The sequence below is a fragment of the Hippopotamus amphibius genome, chromosome 7 (genome assembly GCF_030028045.1).
Source record: "Hippopotamus amphibius kiboko isolate mHipAmp2 chromosome 7, mHipAmp2.hap2, whole genome shotgun sequence".
Lineage (NCBI taxonomy): Eukaryota > Metazoa > Chordata > Mammalia > Artiodactyla > Hippopotamidae > Hippopotamus > Hippopotamus amphibius.
In genome coordinates, this window is record NC_080192.1 from 122971586 (window position 1) to 122994052 (window position 22467).

The window sequence follows — 22467 nt, forward strand, 5'->3', positions numbered from 1 at the left end:
TCAGCCTAATCCGCCATTCCTTCCTAACATAAGGAAACAGAAACAGACTCACAGACATAGAAAACAGACTTATGGTTGCCAAGGGGGAGAGCAGTGAGGAAGGGATGGAATGGGAGGTTGGGGTTAGCAGATGTAAGCTATTATATATGCAACGGGTAAGCAACAAAGTCTTACTGTGTAGCACAGGGAACTATACTGAATATCCTGTGATAAACCATAATGGAAAAGAATATGAAAAAGAATATATATATATATATGAATGTGTATATAATGAATCACTTTGCTGTACAGCAGAAATTAATACATCGTAAATCAATTATACTTCAATTTAAAAAATAAATTAAAAAATTGAGTTGTAAAAAATTCTTCAAAAACTCAAACATTTTTAAAGCCCATTAGATGATGGACAGCAACAGGAGAAAGTATAAACTGCAGTACTAGAGGAATTGTATTTTACTTCAACTTCAGACATCAACACATAAGACATCACAAGCATTCTGTAACTGAGTTACCAAACAGTATATATGAAAATATCTGTAAATGACAACAGCTAGTTTTTATTTCCAGTGGTAGAAGCTTGTCTGGACCATATTATGTCCACCGTTATAAACCATTCCAAGCACATTTCTGCTCTACTGGTTTTCTTAATTCAGAAAGAGCATTACCACTATGTGAAATACTTTTATCTTCAATGTTTAACTTTGTAACTGAATTTACAATAGCATTTAGAATAATATCAGATGTGTCACCTTTGATAGAGTGAATTTCCAAAAATTTTATTTTGAATCCACTAATTAGGCAGAAGAAAATTAAAACCATTATGAGAACCAAATTAATGAATTTTCTATTGGAAGCATCTGATGTCACTGATATAAAACTGGCAAATTCAACTGTTAATGAACTACTTCTGCTAGAAGAGCTGGCACATTAACAGCGATGATCTCACTTCTCCCACATGCATGAGAAAACTTGGTATTGACTAATTTTCTAAACTAACGTTGCTCATTTTCTTTTGTTCCAGATAAAATCCAGTCTCACAGGATGACAAGAAAATACACCTCCTACAGCTGCACGTTAAATCGTCATCTTTGGACATGCTTCCTATTAAAAACAAACAAACAAAAAAAACGACTGCCTTTTGACATAAACACTAATGTTTCTTCAGAAGACTTGGGTCTTCTGGATTTCATGTGATTAGTGATATGATTATGGCCCCTGAGGTGGAATGAAATTACATCAACTAAATTTTGTGCAAGTTATATTAATACATTTATTTACTCTCTTGACAAGTGAAAATTAAGTTCTTAATTATTCTCTAAAACCACATTTTAAAAATTTGTTTGCTTTTTGGAGATGACTGCTACCAAAAGAGTTTATTATAAACTACATAAAAAGTTATCAAGCAATACAATATAGAAATAGTGGTACATTTATAAGTGACCAAATCCCTGCAGCAAGAGAATTCAGACTGTTCTCCATGCGCTTTTATTTCTGGCAGGACTGCTCTGCCTCTACTCCCCATACATCTATCTAGCCTACAATTTCCCACATTTCCCACTAATCCTGCCAACTGGTAGCCAGGCAACGTTATGCATCTCAGAGGCCACAGCTTGGCACAAATGTCTGATATATACCAAGGGGCTTATAGAGACGTTGGCTCAAACATTTCTCCTACCACCACCCAAGACCTAAAGAAGTTGGCTGTCCTCAGCCACTCAGAGCAAGCACAGTTGGTGTAATCAGCAAGCATCCTGCACACTGTCCTCGAAAGGGCAATAGTAGTTAAGTTACATCTGGAAAGGATTGGGGAAAAAAGAGACAGGCTCCTACTGGCCATCTTTCAGATTTTAGCACATCATAAAGTGGGAGCTCCATCCACCACATGCATTCAACACAACACTAGATGAATCTATGGCAGAAGATGGAAGCACAGGACTTCCCTGGTAGCGTAGTGGTTAAGAATCCACCTGCCAACATCAGGGACACAGGTTCGAGCCCTGGTCTGGGAAGATGCCACATGCTGAGGAACAACTAAGCCTGTGTGCCACAATTACTGAGCCTGCGCTCTAGAGCCCAAAAGCCACAACTACTCAGCCTGACTGCCACAACTACTGAAGCCCGTGCTCTGCAACAAGAGAAGCCACCACAATGAGAAGCATGCACACCACCACAACTAGAGAAAGCCTACATGCAGCAACGAAGACCCAACACAGCCCAAAAATTAATTTTTTTTAAAAAAGATGGAAATACAAAGTGGATGTCTATGAAAACCCATTCCAACTTCTTTTAATGCAACTACCAATAACAGCACTTCATTTAAAAATTTAAAATCTGGGAGAGACGCTAAACTGGATGGATTACCAGGATAATAGGCATAAACTGGAATAGCCACTGATGCTTCAGGAACTCTCAAATCCTCACCTTTCTTCATGCTTTTCTTCTACCTGTGAAGCCAGTGCCCCACCTACACACTTACTCACTTTGCATCAATCAGTGAACATCTAAGCTAATTTCTTTCCCATCTCTGGCTCTGTCAGTCCACAACAACCCCTCACCTCCTAACTCCTACAGCCCTTTTGCCTATACATGTGTCTTTGCATATATATACTGCCAATAATATCCTATCACCTTACCAAGATGACCAGTTAATTGAGGAGGAAAGTTAAGGAAAATTTAAAAATCTTGAAGGGGCTAAGAGGTGAAACTGACAAAATAAAAAGAATAAAATATGTGTGTTGAGGAAGGGGTTAAAAAGTGATAGGAAGTGACGTTTTCCTTTTTCAGGGCTACACATACTAGCTTGATATCTGAGCAATTTCTTTGTCTTTATTTTTTGCACAACAGTAGGGGGCAATGCGAGTAATAATTACCTAGGAGTAGACCTAAGGATTTATGTTTCATTTCTGGTCCTGAGTCTACAAAATCCTGCTTGGGAGGTTTGGTGACCACTTCCTCCCACTTTCTTCAGCTTCTAACAGCCCACAATCCCCAGAAGTCTAAGGTTGAGTTTTAGTAGTTTCAGCAGTTACTTGGGAAAATGAAAGAGTAGGTGTGAGCGAATGACAGCTAGCACTCTCAATACAAATGCAAATGGTACACCTCTGGTTCCCTAACAAATGCACCATAGACAAATGCATTTCATTTTGTAGACCATCCTTGATATAAAACCAAACACTCCTATTTTTATACCAATTTGATTTCAGGAATCCATTATAATGCACAGAGGCCATCCAAATATCACTCTCTTTTTGCCTGAGTTTTGTTATTAAATCTAATTGCTTGGATATGTCAGCAAAGTAGGGATAGAGTTTTTTAAACTCTATTTTTCTATTTTCCTTTCATTCCAGGACTTAGAAGAGACAATAGCATGTATGAGCTCTCCTTCTTCAGAGACAGTTCAAACTTGCATCACAAGTTATAGTAAGTCTATGGTGTTCAAGTTTGCATCTTGTACTAGTTCTTTACAACTGCAGCATCAAGTGCCTGCATATTTTGGCATGGCTTACAGCCTGCTTGAATTAGATCCATATGACAAACTGCAAAATATCCTCGCATAATATCTGTTTGTACCGTGACACTGTTTGGAGCAACTGTCATTTCTTTGTCTTGCTAAGTAATTAATTCAAAATTATATAATGAGACCGTCAAGCCCTATCAAGTCCTCCCTTGCAAATTCCCTTACTCCACCCCTTCTTTCCTACTGCCCCTCCCACACTGATAATGGTCCTGCTGGACCATTGCTACTGTCTCCTAAGCCTGCCTACACCTAGTATCTCCCATGGCCACAGTGTTGCCAAAACAATATTCCTAAACCACCTCCATGCACACTACATTCCTTCAATTCAACAAAGCCAAACACAAATCAACCCTTCAATGGCTCCCTATCCGCCAAATTAAAAAACCAGAGTTTAGCCTCACATTCAAGACCTTCCATAATCTGGCCCCAGTCTAGCTTTCCCACTGGGACCACCCTATTCCCTTTCACTCTAAAAAACTAGCCTATTCACTAATGCTCTGTTCCCCTAACACCCCCTCCCACACACACACCCCTTCTCTTCCTGTTTCTGGGGCTGGGCTCATACTGATCACCAGCCTGGAATGCCCTCACCACTGCCCTTCCATTGGCCTAGTCGAGTATTATGTGTCTTTCAAGGCCAAACTCACCATCCTCTCTTCATTGCTACCAAAGGCAGAAATGGCCTCTTTGGCATCTATAAAACTAGTGCCTTACAAAGTACTCTCTGGGCGTTTCTTTGATGCCTCATGTCGTTGGCTAGTTTTGTCTACGTTCGTTTCACTAGACTGCAGCAGTGGGTACAGACAAGGCCATCTGGTGATCTGCTGTGCTGCCTCCTCCTCTGGTTCAGTGCCGTGTGTACAGAAGACAATCAGTAAATATTTGATTAAATAACTGGTTGAAGATATTATTCACTCACTGGACAATTATTTATTGAAGACCCAGTATGTGGTAGGCACAGTTACAGCACTAAGAAAATGTAAATGAATCATACAGATAAAAATTTCTACCTTCACAGAACTTACATTGTAGTGGAGGAGAAACAGATTTTTTTTTAAAGTAAGCTGTATATAATATTAGAAGGGTACTAAGTACTACGGAGAAAAATAAAGTAGGAAAGGAAAATATGGAATGTATGGTAGGGGTGGAAACTGGGGGCGTAATTTTAAATAGAATGATCATGGAAAGTCTCTCTGAGAAAGTGACATTTGAGCCCAGAAGTGAATGAGGTAATGGAGCAAGGTGTGCCGATATCTATCCGGATGAAGAACATTCCAGACAGAGGAACAGCCAAGTGCTAAAACCCAGAGGCAGAAATGTGCCCAGAAAGTTCAGGGAGGAGCAAAGAGGCTAACGTGGGGTGAGTGAGGGGGAGAACGGGAGGAGGAAGGTAAAGGGGCAACAGGGACTAGGGACCTGGTTATTATCACAGCGCTGGAGCAGAGGAATGATATACCTGACTCGCATTTGAAAGGATCTACTTGGATGTTCATTGAGTATAGGCAGATGGTAACATACAGGTAGGAAGACCAATAAGGAGGTAATAGATTAACTAGGTGAGAGGTGATGGGGATTTGACCAGAATGGTGGCAGGTAGCAAGCAACTGTCTGATTCTGGACATATCAAAAGCAAATCTCCTAGGACTGGCTGATGAACTTAGATGTGGGGTATGAGGGAAAAAGAAATCAACAGACTCAAAGACCAAACGGGCTGCCACTTATAGGGATGGGGATACTCTTGCGGGCAAAAGCTTTCAGGAGGGGGAAACAGTATTTCAGATATTAGCAATGTTACAGTCCGAGTAACAAATGGGGAGACTGAGGAAGCAGTGAGATACAGCAGTCTAGAGTTCAGGAAGAAGACAGGACTGAAAATAAACTTTTGGGAGTTGTCAGCATACAGATGGTATTTAAAACTATGGGACTAGATGAGTGTAGACAGAGATAAAGCCCAAGGACTAAGCCCTAGGAACCAGCAAAGACGGAGGAGGAGTAGCCAGTGAGGCAGGAGGACAATGCTAAGGCTGGATGTTAAGAAGAGATTGTGTGCTTGAGAAAACAACTCACATGTGACTTAACCTGGACGATGGAGACTAAGGGAGGAAGTTTATTCTCCCCACTCCTTATGGCAGCAGTGGCTGGGTAAACCTTAAGCAGATAAGCAAGAATATGACACAGTTTTCCGTAAAAGTAAAATTTTAATAGCACAGAGTTCTATTTTCTGCAAAAAAAAAAAAAAAAAAAAAAAAAAGTCTGGTGATAATTAAGTTGGTGCAGGGTTTCTCAACCTTGGCACTACTGACATTTTAGCCTGGATAATACTTTATTGTGGGGGGATGTGCTGAGCATTATGGGATGTCTAGCAGCATCCCTGGTCTCTACCCACTAGATGTCAGTAGTGTACCCCTTCACTTCCCCACCACTGCCAAAGGACCAAGGACAAAATCAACCGCAGCTGAGAACTTTTGAATTAAAACAAGCTGTCAACAAAAACCAACTCTATGTTAAGGCTCCTTGCAGCGAAATGCACCCATCAGTTTCTGCTGATACTCTGCACACCCACCTGTCCTACTCTCTTCTCCAGGCTTCTCACCAGCCCACAGATTAGGAAGATTCTCATTGTACTCACTATCCAGAGCGAGGAAAAGTAAACAGTTAGCTCAACCTGTCATAAAAAAATGTTTTCTGGGGACTTCCTTGGTGGTCCAGTGGTGAAGAATCCACCTTCCAATGCAGGGGATGTGAGTTTGATCCCTGACCGGGGAACTAAGATTCCCACATGCCATAGGGCACCTAAACCTACATGCTGCAGCTACTGAGCTCTCACGTGTCAACTAGGGAAGCCCACATGCCCCGGAGCCCTCATGCCACAACTAGAGAGAAGCCCATGTGCCACAACAAAGAGCCCACGCACCGCAACTAAAACCTGACACAGCCTAAATAAATAAAGAAAAAATTTTTTAAATGTATTCTGATTTTTTTCAGTGTAAAAGAAATGCCCTGAGTCTACCGAGTTCAAAAGTGACCATTTCTGCACAGCCTTGTTCATCGCAGCACTACTCACAACAGCAAGAAGTACGAGCAACCCAGTGTCCATCGACAAATGGATAAAAAAACGGGTATGGACATACAACGGGATACTATTCAGCCTTGAAAAAAAGAAAAGTCTGACACATGATACAACACAGATGAACCCTGAAGACATTATGCTAAGTGAAATATGGACACAAAAGGACAAATGCTACATGATTGCACTCATGTGAGGTACTCAGAGTAGCCAGATTCATAGAGATAGAAAGTAGAGGGTTATCAGGGACTAGAGGTGTGGGGGAAGAGTCAGGAGGCTATTGTTTACTTGGTGCAGAGTTTCAGTTTTGCAGGATGAAAAAAGTTGTAGAGATGGGTGGTGGCAATGGCTACACAACAAAGTGAATGTACTTAACACTACTGAACTGTACACTCAGAAATAGTCCTAAGATGGTAAATTTTATGTTATGTGCATTTTACCACACGCACACACACACACACAAAGAGTATGTGTTCTGGAGTCAGGCTGTATGAGTCCAAATACTGGTAAAATGCCCAGTGAGATGCGTGGCTCACAGTAAGTGCTCAGTAAACATTAGTAGCTGATTGTAAGTTAATATTACAACTAGAATTATACCAAGTCAGTGTGCATGTTTGTCAGGAACATGGTTGACAGTTACATGTGACTCTAGTGATTAGAAAAGCAGTCACAAAGTCTGGTTAAAAAAAAAAAAAGACCATTTCCAGGAATAAATTCATTTTACTAACTGCATATCATTAAATACAAAATCAGTTGACCTCTTTCCCCTCAAAATCAAGTACTATCTTGTGGATTTATCTTCTCACTTACTTATTTTAAATATCCAGGTTCCTTTTGTACTATTTTTTCAAACCTTTAAAAAATTTTTAAACATTAAAAAAATTTGTGTGTTTGTAAATATAGACATTTTTTCCCTAAAATGATCATCTATCCATTCTATCTGTTACCCTATTTGTATAAAAGTTTTTCTTTCATTATTGATGTCAGCAATTACTTGCAGTCCTACACTGTTTGTAATGCTGACTCTCATTTACTTCTTTCTTAGAGTATCTGCTCAAAGTGGAGCCCAACTTTATCGTGTTAAGGACAGTTAACAGAAAGAAATAACAATGAAACAGAAAAGTGAATAACAGAAGAAAAGAAAGCGAGTATGAGAAAAGCAACCTGTCACTCTTGGTGACAAGCAAGAAGTAAATTAGAAGTATATTAAAGACTAGGTTCTTAGCTCAGAGATGAGCTCACCAGCCTTCACGACAGAAAATGGGTACTTATTCAGTAAGAATCAAAATCGAAGAAACACGGAAGTGCTGAGAGCAGATGGGGCTTTATAAATTGTCTAACCTGCATGGGATTAATCTTCACCGAGCGTTCAAAGCACTCCACGCATTCCTTAAACTCCCTGCTCCGCAGGTGGAGAAGGCCTTTGGAGCGCTGGGCACGAGCACTGCGGTGTCTAGACAACTCCCAGGCCTGGTCGTAGTAAGAGTGCTCTCGAAGGACATCTCCGAGCAAGCAGTATAGACTGGCTGTTTCTTTTTTCTCCAGCTCTCGCCTGAGGATTTCTTCTGCCTAGAAATAGCAACAGAAATAACTAAATTGCTGAATAGTGACAAATGCCTATTTTTTTTTTTAGTACATATACAATCTTTTATGTCACATGATCCAAAATTTTATTTTCAAAGTTTGCGATGACTTGATTATTTCATGCATCTAGAACACAGGCTGAAAAAGAGAGCAACCATAGAAGATAAACATGGTACAAAAGTAAGAGGTGAACACGCTTCGCTGGCCTCTGGAATCCTCAAGGAAAGGCACCGAGGAGAGTCTGATTTTGTGATACTGGGGAGGTTCATTTTCCTTCCCAATTCTCTGCTCCTGGTTCCAGCTGTCACCACTGTGACTGTTTGTTAGTGCAGAGCCTTTAATTCACCTCCACCCAACAACAATGAAAAGTATGTTTTCCCTTTTTAAAAATGGTATGCTTGGGGAGCCCGGGATTGCTGAAACACTTATAAAAGAAGGAAGAGTGTACAATTTAATAGATATTGCTAAACACCTACCTCTTAACTGAACTTCATCTTACCTCACAGATAAAACCTGCCGAATTCCCCAGCAGTCCAGGGGTTAGGACTCCGTGCTTCCACTGCAGGGGGCACGGTTGGATCCCTGGCTGGGGAACTAAGATCCTGCATGCTGTGCGACAGCGGCCAAAAAAAAAAAACAAAAAAAACAAACAAAAAGCCCTGCTGACACAAGACCTATCTGTTCCCAGACAGTCCATTCACTTTAGAAATTAAAGACCATCCTCAATACATAGCTCAGGTATTATTCTCACGTGTCCACAATTCGGATTCACCTTGTCACTCGAGTTAACTCTGTACTTGTTACATATATTACCCCACTTCCCCCCACCTATGTCGTTACCTGCCCCCACCCCCATTTCTTATTAATTTCAACTCTACTATCCATCCTCACACACAAATACTTTCACATAAACAGCAGTCAGGTCACCAAAAATGTCAAGATAGCCTTGGTCACAGTGGATGTAGACATCCAAGAAGCCATCGTTCGGTAGCTAAAATGGTAGTTTAGAACCCCTAACTTGCGTGGCTGGCAATCTTAAAGTCTGTATATTTTATTTTCATTAGGTTCAACATACCTATAATTCTTAAGCTGCCTAATTTCTGTGAAATCTTTTAAAAGATAGCTGTGCTTCTAAAGTGTCTTTGGATTGCCACTTCTTTTGAATTTCTGACATGGTATGGGTTATGTAAGTCTCTTAGGTTAATCTGCAAATGAAATCAGAATTTATAAAACAGATTCTAAGAGAAAACAGTTCCACGTCCTACACAGCCAAAATAAACATGAAGTTTTCAAACACAATCCATGTGATTCCTTTATTCACAGATAATACAAGACATTAATGTATCTAACTATAATTCTGTATTCAATATATTGACTTTTCAATAAATACATTTCAAAATACTTTGTATTAATATATTTATTTTTACATATATATGTATATGTATTCAACCAAATCGTGTGTAACAGATCGTAGCCACAAACAGGATTTTTGCTGAAATGACCTTACAGTGTAGTTGAAGGCATTTCTCTTGGCAGCATGACACTGAAATTTGACATCCACACTCTCCCATTTCTGCTTTAAACTGTTAGAGTGGATTCTGTGGTCTGCAATTAAACAATGACCATTACAGTAACCGGGTACAGAAGTGATAACAGTCGATACACTCCTGCAAAAAGTGAAACTTTGTGACTGATTATCTGATCTAGTTGGAGACGATGAGGATCCAGTGATCATGACAGGGTTTAACATCAGTAGTCCATGACATCCAGTGATGAAAGGATTACTTAAATTATCACCTGAGGTAACTTAAAATAAAGCACCTATCTAATCCAAGGCTTTTGTGGTCTGAGTGACAGGACATTGTGAGAGAGCACAAGACTATGAGGTAGGTCAGCTGCTTCTAAGTTCACTGGACAGCTCAAAAAAAGAAAATGACACTCAGTGTTCTAAATCCTCAAGCCCAGAGAACCAGGGAATTTCTATAATTTCCTAAAAGAATTTGTTTTCCTTGTAGCTGCCAAGCTGGTACAGAGAAAAATCAGATGCAGGCACTGCTCTTGCAGGATTGCTGAATTACCATATAGGATGACTTCAGTTTCACTAGTTCTGTGTGAAAGTTAGTCTTTGATTGGGTTAATCCAATATGCTTTAGTCATTCATTTTATTTCCTCTATTGCCTCAAGGCTACACATCATTTTATTACATTTTCATGACTGTTCTAAGGCTACTCATGTGCATCTTCCATTTATCTAAGTTCATTCAGAGTTAATATTGCATCACCTCGCCTTTCTCATGTCACAAGTAGCCTTCCTAAATTTCTGTTACACAAAAACAATGAGAGATAAATAAACCACTGTTACTGTTTTAAGGCGCTATGTTTTGATGTGGTTTGTTATACACCAATAACAACTGCAACAGTTGTTTAAAGTGAGAGGGTTACTCTAGTACCAGTTACTTCATCATGGCCAGGAGAAGAGGGCACTGATTACAAAATAGCAAGACCCAAGAATTTAAATGGCGATGTTTGGGATGATTCAGAAAACAGAAAACTCCCAAATTCTATGGAGTTTCCTAAGCCAGCAGAGGCAACACTCCCCTATCTGGTAAGACTAGTGCTACCTTGCTTGAGGACAGTGTAACAGCTACACCTCAAGGAGTTACCGTGCAAGAGAATGCCAATTCTCCTATTACCTAACCTCTCCCACCCCTCATTGCCTCCAGGCATATAAATAAATTTCTTATTTTTTTAAGAACTTTTATTGAGATACAACTGACATACAAGAAACTGCATATAGGACATATAAATAAATTTATACGCAAAAAGAACTGCAAGACTTTGTTACTTTCCAGACAGAAAATCTTGGGACCATGTGGAAAAAGATTCTAAAGGGAGCTAGACCATAGACAAAGAGGATCACGACTTTAAATCAGCTGGATGTAGACACTCATCAGAAAACTCTGGTTCACAGTTCTAACTCAAGCAGCTGGGGATGGTTCCAAACTATTTGCTCAACTCCTTAAAACCTAGACTCAAACATGGCCAAAACTAAGGCTGAGATGCCAAAAATTCCTTGATGTAATATGGAAGAAAGACTCCAACAACTTAGAAGAAAAGGCTGTTGTCAATTTATCATTTGTAACCTGTTACCCACCCTACCTATGTCCCCCATGAGAGACAAGGGGATACTCCTTTCACCTGGACTTTGAGAAATACACTGTACATGGGAGTGCCAGCATTTTGAAAAGTGCTATAGTAGATGTCCTATGTAAGCTGGGGGTAAAGCTGAGAGGTCCTTCTGTTAAATGAGCTTCCTGATTTCAATGGGGATGATCAGAAGCCAAGAGACTTGCTGATAGCACTTAACCCCTGGAAGCAAGATGAACATAGTTTTTTGTAACAGGCACGGCCAGAGTGCTAAGTACAATGGTGTGACTAGCATGGATCATAGGTGATGGCCAACTGTCAGGAAGATTTTGAATCAAATTAGATAAACAGCCAACTAAGTACAAACTTGAACTGCAAAAGACTTAAAAAAAAAAAAAAAAATCTAGATTTGGAGACCAGATGTCTGACCTGAATCACCATGCTAAAACACTGTCTCTCATCCAATTTCTATCCCTGAGTCACTTCACAGACTCAGAGCCTCTTATAAACAAATATAAGCAAACATCCCAATACTGGTGAGAAAAAACCCTGTGATAACATAACAAGCATATACCATAATTATTCTTCCCTAGTTTACCCCAAAAAAGTAATTACAATTACCATTTACCAGGTAATTGTATCTTGGGGAAAAAGAAATACCTCTTCTTTCCAGGGTAGATTAACTCTTAGTTACTGCTAATCCCTGGGGACCCAGAATATCACCATGTTGAGTTAGTGGGTTTATGGGAGTTAGTCCATCCCATGGTAGGCCTAGTAAGTCTCTGAATCCACCCAGTTGTTAGTTACTTCCCTAGTTGAATACAGTGGTGAATTACATACATCCAGCAATAAGCAGAGCCCACGGTGAGGGCTACTTTGAAATAAAGGGCCAAGTGAAAGCCTCTGAAGCTGCTTCTCCTCATTAAAAGAGAAAACCCAAAGCAACACTGCATGTCTATATAAACCACAGAAATGTGTGCCACTATCAAAAACTTGAGAGACACTGCAAAGTGTGTGTGTTTGTACATGTGTGCATGGGCGGTTTAACCTACCATTTAAATTGAGAACACAGACGGGTCCTGGAAAATGTCATAGATTACTATAAACTTAATGTAATGGTGCTCTAATTATAGCTACTGTTCCAGACATGATCTCTTTACTGGAGCAAATCATCACAGCCCCTGACATATGCTAAGCAGGTACTGATACAGCAAATGCATTTTTTTCTACCCAATAACCAGACAATATCAAATGCAGTGGGCTTTAACTAGAACAGAGAGAAGTAGACTTTTCTATCTTTCCTCAGAATTGCATGGACTTATGGTATAATTCAGTCTGCAAGGACCTTGATTGTCTCACCATCCCATAAGACCTTACCAGTCCTGATGACATCATGCTAATAAAACTCAAGAAACTAAAATAAAAAATTATGTGCCAATGTCAACCAAAAACCAACTAGAAATTACATACTCTTGACACTGTAACTTGTTATTAGGAAAATTTTCAGTTTATAAAACGTCATTGGATACATTCCTTAGAAGGAACTCACCTATTAAAAAAAAGCAAGATATGTAAAATAAATGTTTATGTGCAATTTTTGTTATTAGTCTAGTTATTTTTGTTCTTACATGCCCTAAGAATGCTTCAATATCTAAACCTCTTTTGAAGAGACTGTAAGTTTCCGCCAAATCAGAAACTCTTCTTTACCTAAGTAACACAATCTATAAAATACTCTGGGCCTTGGAATTCCCTGGCGGTCCAGTGGGTTTGATCCCTGGTAGGGGACCTAAGTTCCTGCATGCCACACAGCATGACCAAAAAACCTAATTAATTAATTAATTAAAAAAAAAAAAAAAAACAATACTCTGGGCCTATTAGTAGTTTGGCACTTTCCAAATAAGTAAACTCCCAAGTAAAAGGGCTAAACCACTGCACAGTCCTATGTGCTGGATTATTCTATGTTCTTGCTTAAGCTGGGAACTACGTTTCCTAAAATCCCTTTCCCTTCTGCTTTCATGTTAAAGTAGGTCAGAAGGGAAACTTGCTAAGGATTTGAAAGGCAGAAGTAAAGCAACAAACATTCTTTACTCTTGGAAGGTTGTCATGGTTAAATACGACATCAAATAAGATGCAGAGATGTCCTGCAGATCCCAGCCTGACCATGCTCTATGTGTGCATCTTGTCTTTCCACTTGCTGGCCCTACCAACCAATAGCAACCCCAGGTCCACCATCAAGACACTTCACTGCTGACCCACAGAGCTTGTGGCTACACAGGTCCAACAGCTTTCCATAGACCTCGCCACAAGTTTCTTCTTCATCCTCCCATTTCAATGGCTGGAAGTACTTGGCTTCTTAAGATTCCCCTGTAAGTTCTGACTGATGCACTTGTGCCAGTGCTTAAAGTGGATTGTAAATGATTCTTTCCCTGATCCTCTTACTCCCTCTTTCACACCTTCATTTTCCTTCCCACATTTGTGTAATATCTAATTCTTTTAGCAATCTCTATTTCCCAAAATACTCAAAGTGGCTCCGCTTTCATAAACAAAACTTGAATGACACAATCTCTTTTTTTTCATTTTTTCCTTTTAAATGCCTTACATGTCCCTCCATCTGACAGTATTTACAGATTAGTTTTTATTCAGCACATTATTAAATGCATTATCTCACTTAATCTATAACATTCTAAGAGGTAGATATTAATATGCCAATTTTCAAAAGAAAGAAATACAAATTTAGACTCCTTGATCAACTGGTAAGCCCCAAACCAAAAGATACTAAATTGAAAAACAGGATCTTGATTTTAAGTTCAATACTTTTCCTATTTTCACCTCAGTGAAAATGGTGGTATAAGGACCTCTAAAAATGCCCTGTACCATAAAAGCAATAAGAAAATTGGCAAAAAGTGTTAGAATCAACTTTTTCAGAACTCCGGAAATTAATCAAAGATTTGAAATAATCCAGGGAGTGTTTATTCAAGAAAATTATAAACTCTTGATAAGAACGGCAAGCTTTGTGTCATTTTAACACGTACCATTCCTATTCCCTCTTCTCCAGCTCTGCACTAGCCTTGAAAACCAACAGCATGTTATCATGGTGAGAATTAGCAGCCAAGCAGCCACCAGAGGGAACAAAATGGGTTTGGAGCTCCTCTGAAGTTTCATTCCCAGAAAATTATCTGGTGGTTCCCTGAAAGAGCCCCCCTGCAAAGCTGTCTTTAATTAACCTAACTCTGACAACCTTTTGTCAAAAACAATTAGAGACAACTGATTAATTTTACAGCTGCTTGAGGTAGTAAATAGCAGCTGTGGCAAACAATGGGCTAATCAAAACACTTAAAAGGAAAATAAGTGAATGAGATATACATAAGGGCTTTGAAAAACTCCACCATATTGCTGGTAATCTAGCAGTCTATGCATGTGTAGGGCTGCGTACAGGTTCAGGAAAGACCTGAGAAGGCCCTATGCTCTCACCTCAGGCTGACTCTGAGGCTTTGCACAAGTAGTTAGTGAATGCTAAAGCAGAGTTGTCAACCTCCTGGCTAAGTGTTGAAAGCATGCCCCAACGCACACCCACCCAGAGACCACCAGCAAAGACTGGGAGACTTCTTAATTTAGGCATTTAAGGAATTTTCTGTCCAATCATTAGCTGACCATTAAGGTAACCTATCTGAGACTACACAAAGAAACAAGAAAGTACAGCCCTTACATGGGAGAAAAAGTGATGAATAGAAACCATCCCTGAGGATATCCATATGATGGACTTAATAGACACTTAAAATTTGCTATTTTAAATAATGGCTAGTACAAGGACTAAGAAAGTAACTCAAAAAAAAGTAAAAGAAATGACAAGGAAATTAAAATGGTACACTAGAAAATATCCGTTTAGCCAAAAAGAAAGCAGTCATGGGGAAATAAAAAAAGATATAAAAACATACAGAAAACAACAAAATGACCAACATACAGCCTACATTATCGTAATTAAATTAAATATAAAGGGATTAAATACTCCAATCAAAGGCAGAGATTGGCAGAAAGGATTTTAAAATTATGATTCAACTAAATGCTGTCTACAAGGGACACACTTTAGATCTAGACACACAAACAGATCGAAAATTTTTTAAAAATAAAAAGGAAGACAACACATTGTGTAAACAGTAAACAAAAGAAAGCTGGAGTGGCTATACTAATATAAGACAAAATATGCCTTAAGACAAAACTTGTTACTAGAACAAAGGCATATTTTAAGGATATTCACTCCATCAAGAAGATATAATAGTTACAAGTATATATTCACATAACAACAGAGCCCCAAATTACATGAAGCAAAAACTGACAGATCTGAAGGGAGAAATGCACAACTGAACAATAATATTTGGAGACTTCAATATCCAACTTTCAATAATGAATAGAACTATACAGAAGACAGAAATAGAAGACGTGAACAATGCTATAAACCAACTAGACCCAACAGACGACTCTCTGTCCAACAACAGTGGAATACACATTCTTCTCAAGTGCACACAGAGCATTCTCCAGGAGATATACTATATGTTAGGTCATAGAACAAGTCTCAATAAATCTGAAAGCGCAGAAGTCACACAAAGCATATTTTCCAACTACAGTGAGACAAAATTAGAAATCAGTAAAGAAGAAATTTAAGAAATTCACAAATAAGTGGAAATTAAACAATACACTGTTAATAAGTCAAAAAAGAAATCACAGGGAAATTAAAAACACTCTGAGATAAATGGGAACAAAAATATAATATGCCAAAACTTATGGGATGCAGTGAAAGCAGTGCTTAGAGGGAAGTTTATAGTTATAAATGCCTACATATCAATAATAAATATCAATTCTGGGTATTTTATCCACTGGAAGATGGGTTTGGTGGGCCAGAGTGGGGCAGCTTTCTAAAGAAGGCAAAAAACACTAGAGCAGTGACTCTACTTGGTCTAAATTGGCCTCTTTTTTCCTCAAATTCCTATCCCACATGTTTCTTTAGATGTCAATTCTTTCTCCTTGGGTGCTTATGCCTCTTCTTTCTGCCAACAGACTTATCTTCCCCAAGGGCAATGCTTGCAGGCAATATATTTCCTTTCTTCAATTAGTCACATTGCATTCCTGTCTTCCTCACTCTTTCCAAAATGTTCTATTTTCTCTTCCCTCCTCCACTTACCCACTCAATTTATATAATTTATTATCAAATAAAGAACTACAAAAGATGTGCCCAGTGAACATAAATAAAACACAAGGCCTTGTAATATCACGTTTGCAAAATCAAAATGTGGGTGGTCAGAAATGTTCACAGAATGTGGAATGCTTTGGTATTTCTGGCTATGGGTTGCTACTTCCCTACTGGAAAACACAGATATATGTTCTTACACAATATGAGAAATTTGTCATCTTAACATCTATCAAGTAGGATAAAAATACATTCCCAAACATGCAAAGGCATACTTCAAGTGGAAAATGGCTGCAATGAATCTGGGGTGCCTACAGGAATCTGCAAACCCCAAAGACCATTCCCTTACCCCCCCCACATATATATCTTACGTATCTATTTTATTTTGTCATTCCACACAACTAATTATCATTCTTAATACAATTTTACAGCAATGACTACATACAGTGAATCTCAGCATAAAATTAAGTCAGCCAAGAGTTACACAGAACCTTATGAATTATGGCTGGAATAACACCCTCCTTACTTTACCAGGAAAACCTGCGGTGCTTAGAGCAAGGGTCACACACTCAAATGGCCAGAGATTTTTGCCAATTATTGAGAATGAATAAAGTAGGCTGGCAATTGAACATACAAAGGAAGGCGCCACTCAACTCCAGCCAGTTAGCACAATAATGTGGGAGTCTGCCCCGGTGTTTCCACATCGATTCTTTAAGAGAAGCCAAGAAATCTAGATTTTTAGATGAAATCGCCTGAAAAGGTTTACCCTAATTTTTTTTCAAAACACTACGTAAGCCAAACAAAATACCTCTTGCAACTTCAGATTTAGAAAATTTAACTCCCACCCTATAGTGGACATCAATTGCTCTCTTTCTGCTCAGCATCCATTCTCTGATCTTCTGATTACAGACCTCCTCTTCCCTGAGGGGAAACCATTCCATGGTACAGGAAGGGCCTATGAGAGGCGAGGGCACATGCCTCAGGCAGTTCAGAACTTTGCTGTTAGAGCCATGGAATTGACTGTATTTTTACACTGGGATTACTAAACTTGAGCTTCCAGGGGCCATCTTGTCTGACTCTTGGAGAGATGACATCATCTCAGCCCCTGGATTCGGCTATCATGATGGGTCTACTAAAATTTTCAGTTGCATGAACCTACAAATTCCTTTTTTTCTTTTTCTTTTTTTGCCTAAGCTAGTATATGTTGGTTCTCTTACAACCAAAAGAGTCCTAACATGTCCCTAGAAAATTGTGTTGTATAATTCATTCTACAGACTTCCAACTGTAAGATCTGTGAGAATGTGGGTGCCTCTAGTCAGAAAGGCAGTTCAAATGTCAGTTCTACTACTTACTAAATGCATGACCATGAGCAAGTTAACTAATTTGAGAGTTTGTTCTTCATCTGTACATTACCTTCAAGAATTAGATATGAAATGTACCCAGCATTTTCTCAGGCACACAGTAAGCCCTAAACTAATGTTTGTGTTCTTAATCCCTCCACTGGAAAACCAGATTGGAAAGCAAGATGCTTGAGGCTCCACTACTAGGAAGAAGGAAAGGAACTTGAGACAGCTTCTAGAAACATTAAAATTTTCTATAAATAACCATACTAGTCAACTGTATACAGTTTCTCCAAAGACAGAAGTGCTGTTGTCAGCTGTTAAATGGGTGTTTAAATAACCAAGGCCAACAGGACTGGAGGAAGTGAGGTCAAAGGGAAAAAGTACTGATGCTACAAGGTTAAAGCTGAATTTTTCCACATAAGGCTGATTTCAACCAAACATTAGTGTTTTATGAAAATGTGTAGAGTCACAGGAGGAGGTCCTAGAGATCTCAGAGAAAGAATCTGTACAAGATACAAACCAAGTGGACTATTGCTTTATAGAAGGACAGCAGAGGGAGAAATATTTTGCCAGCCAAATAAAATTTGGAATCTACACACTTCCACCTTAGCATCTGTCACACTAAAGTATTCTGCTCACAAGTATCTGCACCATCAGACTATAAGCTCCTTGGAGGTAAATTTTTTTCTCATGCTTATCTTTGGAATACCACTGCCCAGAACACAGTAGGTACTCTATAAATGTTGCATGAACTCAACTGAAACTAACACTGAAATCACAAAGGGCTTCAGATTCTCAATGGAGAAATAAAAGATTCTCCCTATGAAGCAGAAAGGGAGAACACCTTGGTAACATGCTCTGGCTGACATCAACACTGGGTGTGACTAAACCAGGACTGATCTAACAAATAGAGAGGTCACACAGCAGAATCTGAATGTCACAGGCCCTTCTCACCCAAGTGATCACACCTAAGTGACTCTCGTTAGGACTAAAAACATCGAGGAGCAATACTGATAGCCTGAGTTCCCTACCCTGGTGATGTACCTTTTGATCAAACAGTCCAGTGTTGAGAGGTAATTGAGAATTTCAGATGTATGCAAGCAAAAGGGTTAATATAGTGAAAATATGCCATATTGGGACTCATTTACATTTATGAAGGTATATTTTTCTACAAGCTGTTATATGGGATGTTGGAGGTTTAAAGGAGGAACCCTATCCTAAGCTCACTAGGATTCCAGGAAGCACCCTGTTAGAGACAAGGCCATGGGTTTGGGGTTAAGAATATGGGTGAAAGTTCAGTTCAGTATCTGATAAAAAGAGAAATAAAACATTTCAGGAAAATTATTTCTACTTGAGTCAAAGGAATTATCAAAACAAACTGCCCTTCTGGCTGTGATTTAGGCCTTGATTTTGTGAATGAGTGGAAGGAATTAAAACTTCTGATGTGTGATAAGAGTGGCTGTCATCTGACACTGCATCTGGTCAGTATATAGGCAGGGGAATTGGCAGACCAACAACTACAGGAAGCTCTCCTAGCAAAAAAATGAAGGTGGGGAAATGAGCCCTAGACCCAGAGATGGTACTAATTATAACGAGTACCTGTGAGGACTACAGAAATGACAGAATTAGGCTTAACAACTAGAGGTTTACTCCAAAGGGACCAAAATATGGCAGGCTAAGCATTTAAGGTCATAGTATGAGTTAGATTTGGCCATCTGACAATAGCTTCAGGTTTTAAAAAATGGTGTGTGTGTGTGTGTGTGTGTGTGTTGGGCATGCGACTCAAACAACTTTGGGCATAGTCTAACTCAATCTAACTGAAGCATAGAGGAAAATGGATTCTAATTTTCACTACTGCAGAGACCGGTTCTCAAAAACAGGCAGCTGGACCACTGCAAAGGTACTCTACCATCCTTGACACATTGAATAAGGATGAGAGGGCAGAACTAAGAGAGCACCAACCATAAGGTACTCCTATGGTTGCCACATACACTCCTTCTAGCAAAAAGGCAGTTTATCCCTAGCCTACATTCTTGTTCTGTGAGCAGCAACTGAGAGGTGAAAAGTACAAAACACTTCTTCATCTCACTCCAGTCGCTCACTCCCCTCTTCTGTGGGGTGATGCCTAGTCCTATTCACTCTCTGACTGAGCCAACTGTTCACTAATTGCTCTTTACATTTATGTCCGTGACTGCACCACACTCTGGCTTGACTTTTCAAATGGTACCTGCCAACATAAATATTCCAGGTCCAAGATAAAACAGAATAATTAAAAACAGGCCTTGTTATCCAATTAGCTAATCGTCTCCTATTCGTATCGCCAAGTTATATTTTCAGTTGTTTTGCCTATTTTCCTCATTTAAGCGAACACAACAGGTTTTAACTTACAAACTGACCATCAAATTTTAAGGGATTAACGAGAAGGATGGGGGCAGGTGTTGGGGAAGGAGTGTGGGCTTTAGAGAAAATGAAGGTCTGAGCTTGGATTCCAAAATCTGCCACTTACTAAGGCTAATCAGTAAAGTGGCAAAAACAATTCATACTTTGTAGGCTGTTATAAATATTAGATGACAGCGACAAAATAATTCTATAAAGAATGTAGTATATAAGAGGCTCTCCAAAATTGCATTATGTAACACCATGCTCACAATATCTTAGCATCTACTGAGCAAGGCTCCTATTTCTACTCTTAAAATTAAAAGGTTGAAATGGGAGGGGGAGAGATCTCATAATTTGTTTTTGAAGAAAAAATATATGGCAGGGGTTGGAGAGGTATCTTTCACCACATGTAAAGTCCATAAGGAGTGCCTACTTGGAGATTTGCTTCAATACAGTCACTATTTTCTGACTGCATGACATCTGAAGGATAAGGAGTTAGCTGAAGGAAGACAAGTTCTAGACAGACAACAGCACGTGCAAAGGTTCTGAAGTCAAACAATGCTGCAAAATCAAGAATAACAAGTAGTTTGGGCTTCCACTGGTGGTGCAGTGGTTGAGAATCCACCTGCTAATGCAGGGGACATGGGTTTGAGCCCTGGTCCAGGAAGATCCCACATGCCGCGGAGCAACTAAGCCCCTGAGCCACAACTACTGAGCCTGCGCTCTAGAGCCTGCGAGCCACAACTACTGAGCCCACATGCCACAGCTACTGAAGCCCATGTGCCTAGAGCCCATGCTCCCCAACAAGAGAACCTACCACAATGAGAAGCCCGTGTACCACAACGAAGAGTAGGCCCCACTCCCCACAACTAGAGAAAAGCCCTTGAGCAGCAACAAAGATGAAATGCAGCCAATAAATAAATAAATAAATTTATTTTTTTAAAAAAGAACTACAAGTAGTTTACTTCTACCAGAACTTTGGGCACAACCTGGAAGAGTGAGTACAACGGGGGAAAAGGCAGAGATAAAAGAGTGGGTAAGGACTTCCCTGGCAGTCCAGTGGTTAAGACTCCGTGCTCCCAATGCAGAAGGCCTGGGTTTGATCCCTGGTCAGGGAACTAGATTCCACATGCAGCAGCTAAGACCCAATGCAGCCAAAATAAATAAATAAGATTTTTTTTTTTTTTTTTTTAAAGAGTAGGTAGACAATGCAGTTGGCAACATAAGCAGGAGTCAGATCATGAAGTAAAGACAATTTACGCTAAAGAGCTCTGAGTTTATCCTGGAGACACAGGGAAGTTCCTGCAGAGTCAGAACGACATGACCAGAGTTGTCTTTTAGGAAGCTCTCGCAGACGACAGTGTGAGAAAGGAACAGGTGGGAACACTCTTAAATCATACAAAGAAACTATCTTAGAAGAAAAAACTCCCAAACCCCAAACCAAATGTTAAAAGAATCTCAGCTGTTTTAGAAATAAGAGATTTACTTGGCAACTTAAAGGGAAAAAATGTCAAAGCCCAATGGCTACGATGATCTGCAACCGTAGCATAATAAAAGATAAGGCTCTGCATCTCAGGTAAGCCTTGCTTCCTAGAAACAAGAGAAGAGAGGCCCCAACCTGAATCTCTCCAATTCCTTCTCTCCTGCCCTCTCCAGGCAGCTTATGCCCGCTCAGTCTTTTTCTTTTCACTTATGGACCCAATTTGCGCAACCAAATAAAAATTCTGTTATAGAAAAGGCTTGGGGAAACTGTAATAAGTGTGCCAGATAGCTTTAAAAAATTAAATGCTAACAGATGAGAACCAGTTCTGACCCCAAGGTCAAGCAAAATTAATCTTAGCTATTTTGCCAGTGGTCATTAAACAATGAGAATTTCTGTAGGTAGTTTCTAAATTAGGAAGTCTGAGATCTGACTAGTGGGGTGCAAACATGAACACCAGAGCACAATAATTAGGCTCAGATACTTTTCCGAATTTGCCGTTTAAAAGTAAATTATGCCATTAAGCACTAAATGCAAGGATTAAAATTTCACAAACTTCTAGTTAAATCAAAATGTGGTGACAACTACTGGCACACAACCAAATACTAAAAGAATCTCAGCTGTTTTAGAAATAAAACATTTGCTTCCAACCTGAAGCAAAACTTTTTAGGGTCTGTGATTAAGCTGATCTACAAATATAGCATAAGAAGAACAGGTAAGGGAAGTCTTTTATGTGGCAAATGAAAAGCTGAAATCAATCTTCAGAATC

At 39.4% G+C, this 22467-nt stretch overlaps 1 protein-coding gene across 1 annotated transcript in view; it reads right to left on the bottom strand.

Annotated features, from left to right (window-relative positions):
* The window catches only part of TTC27 (tetratricopeptide repeat domain 27), a 149297-nt gene that overhangs the window by 42181 nt on the left and 84649 nt on the right, over window positions 1–22467 (bottom strand). Inside the window, exon 13 of the mRNA XM_057742615.1 lies at window positions 7926–8153. Coding sequence (XP_057598598.1) covers window positions 7926–8153 — 228 coding nt within the window. The remainder of the gene's footprint in view (window positions 1–7925; window positions 8154–22467) is intronic.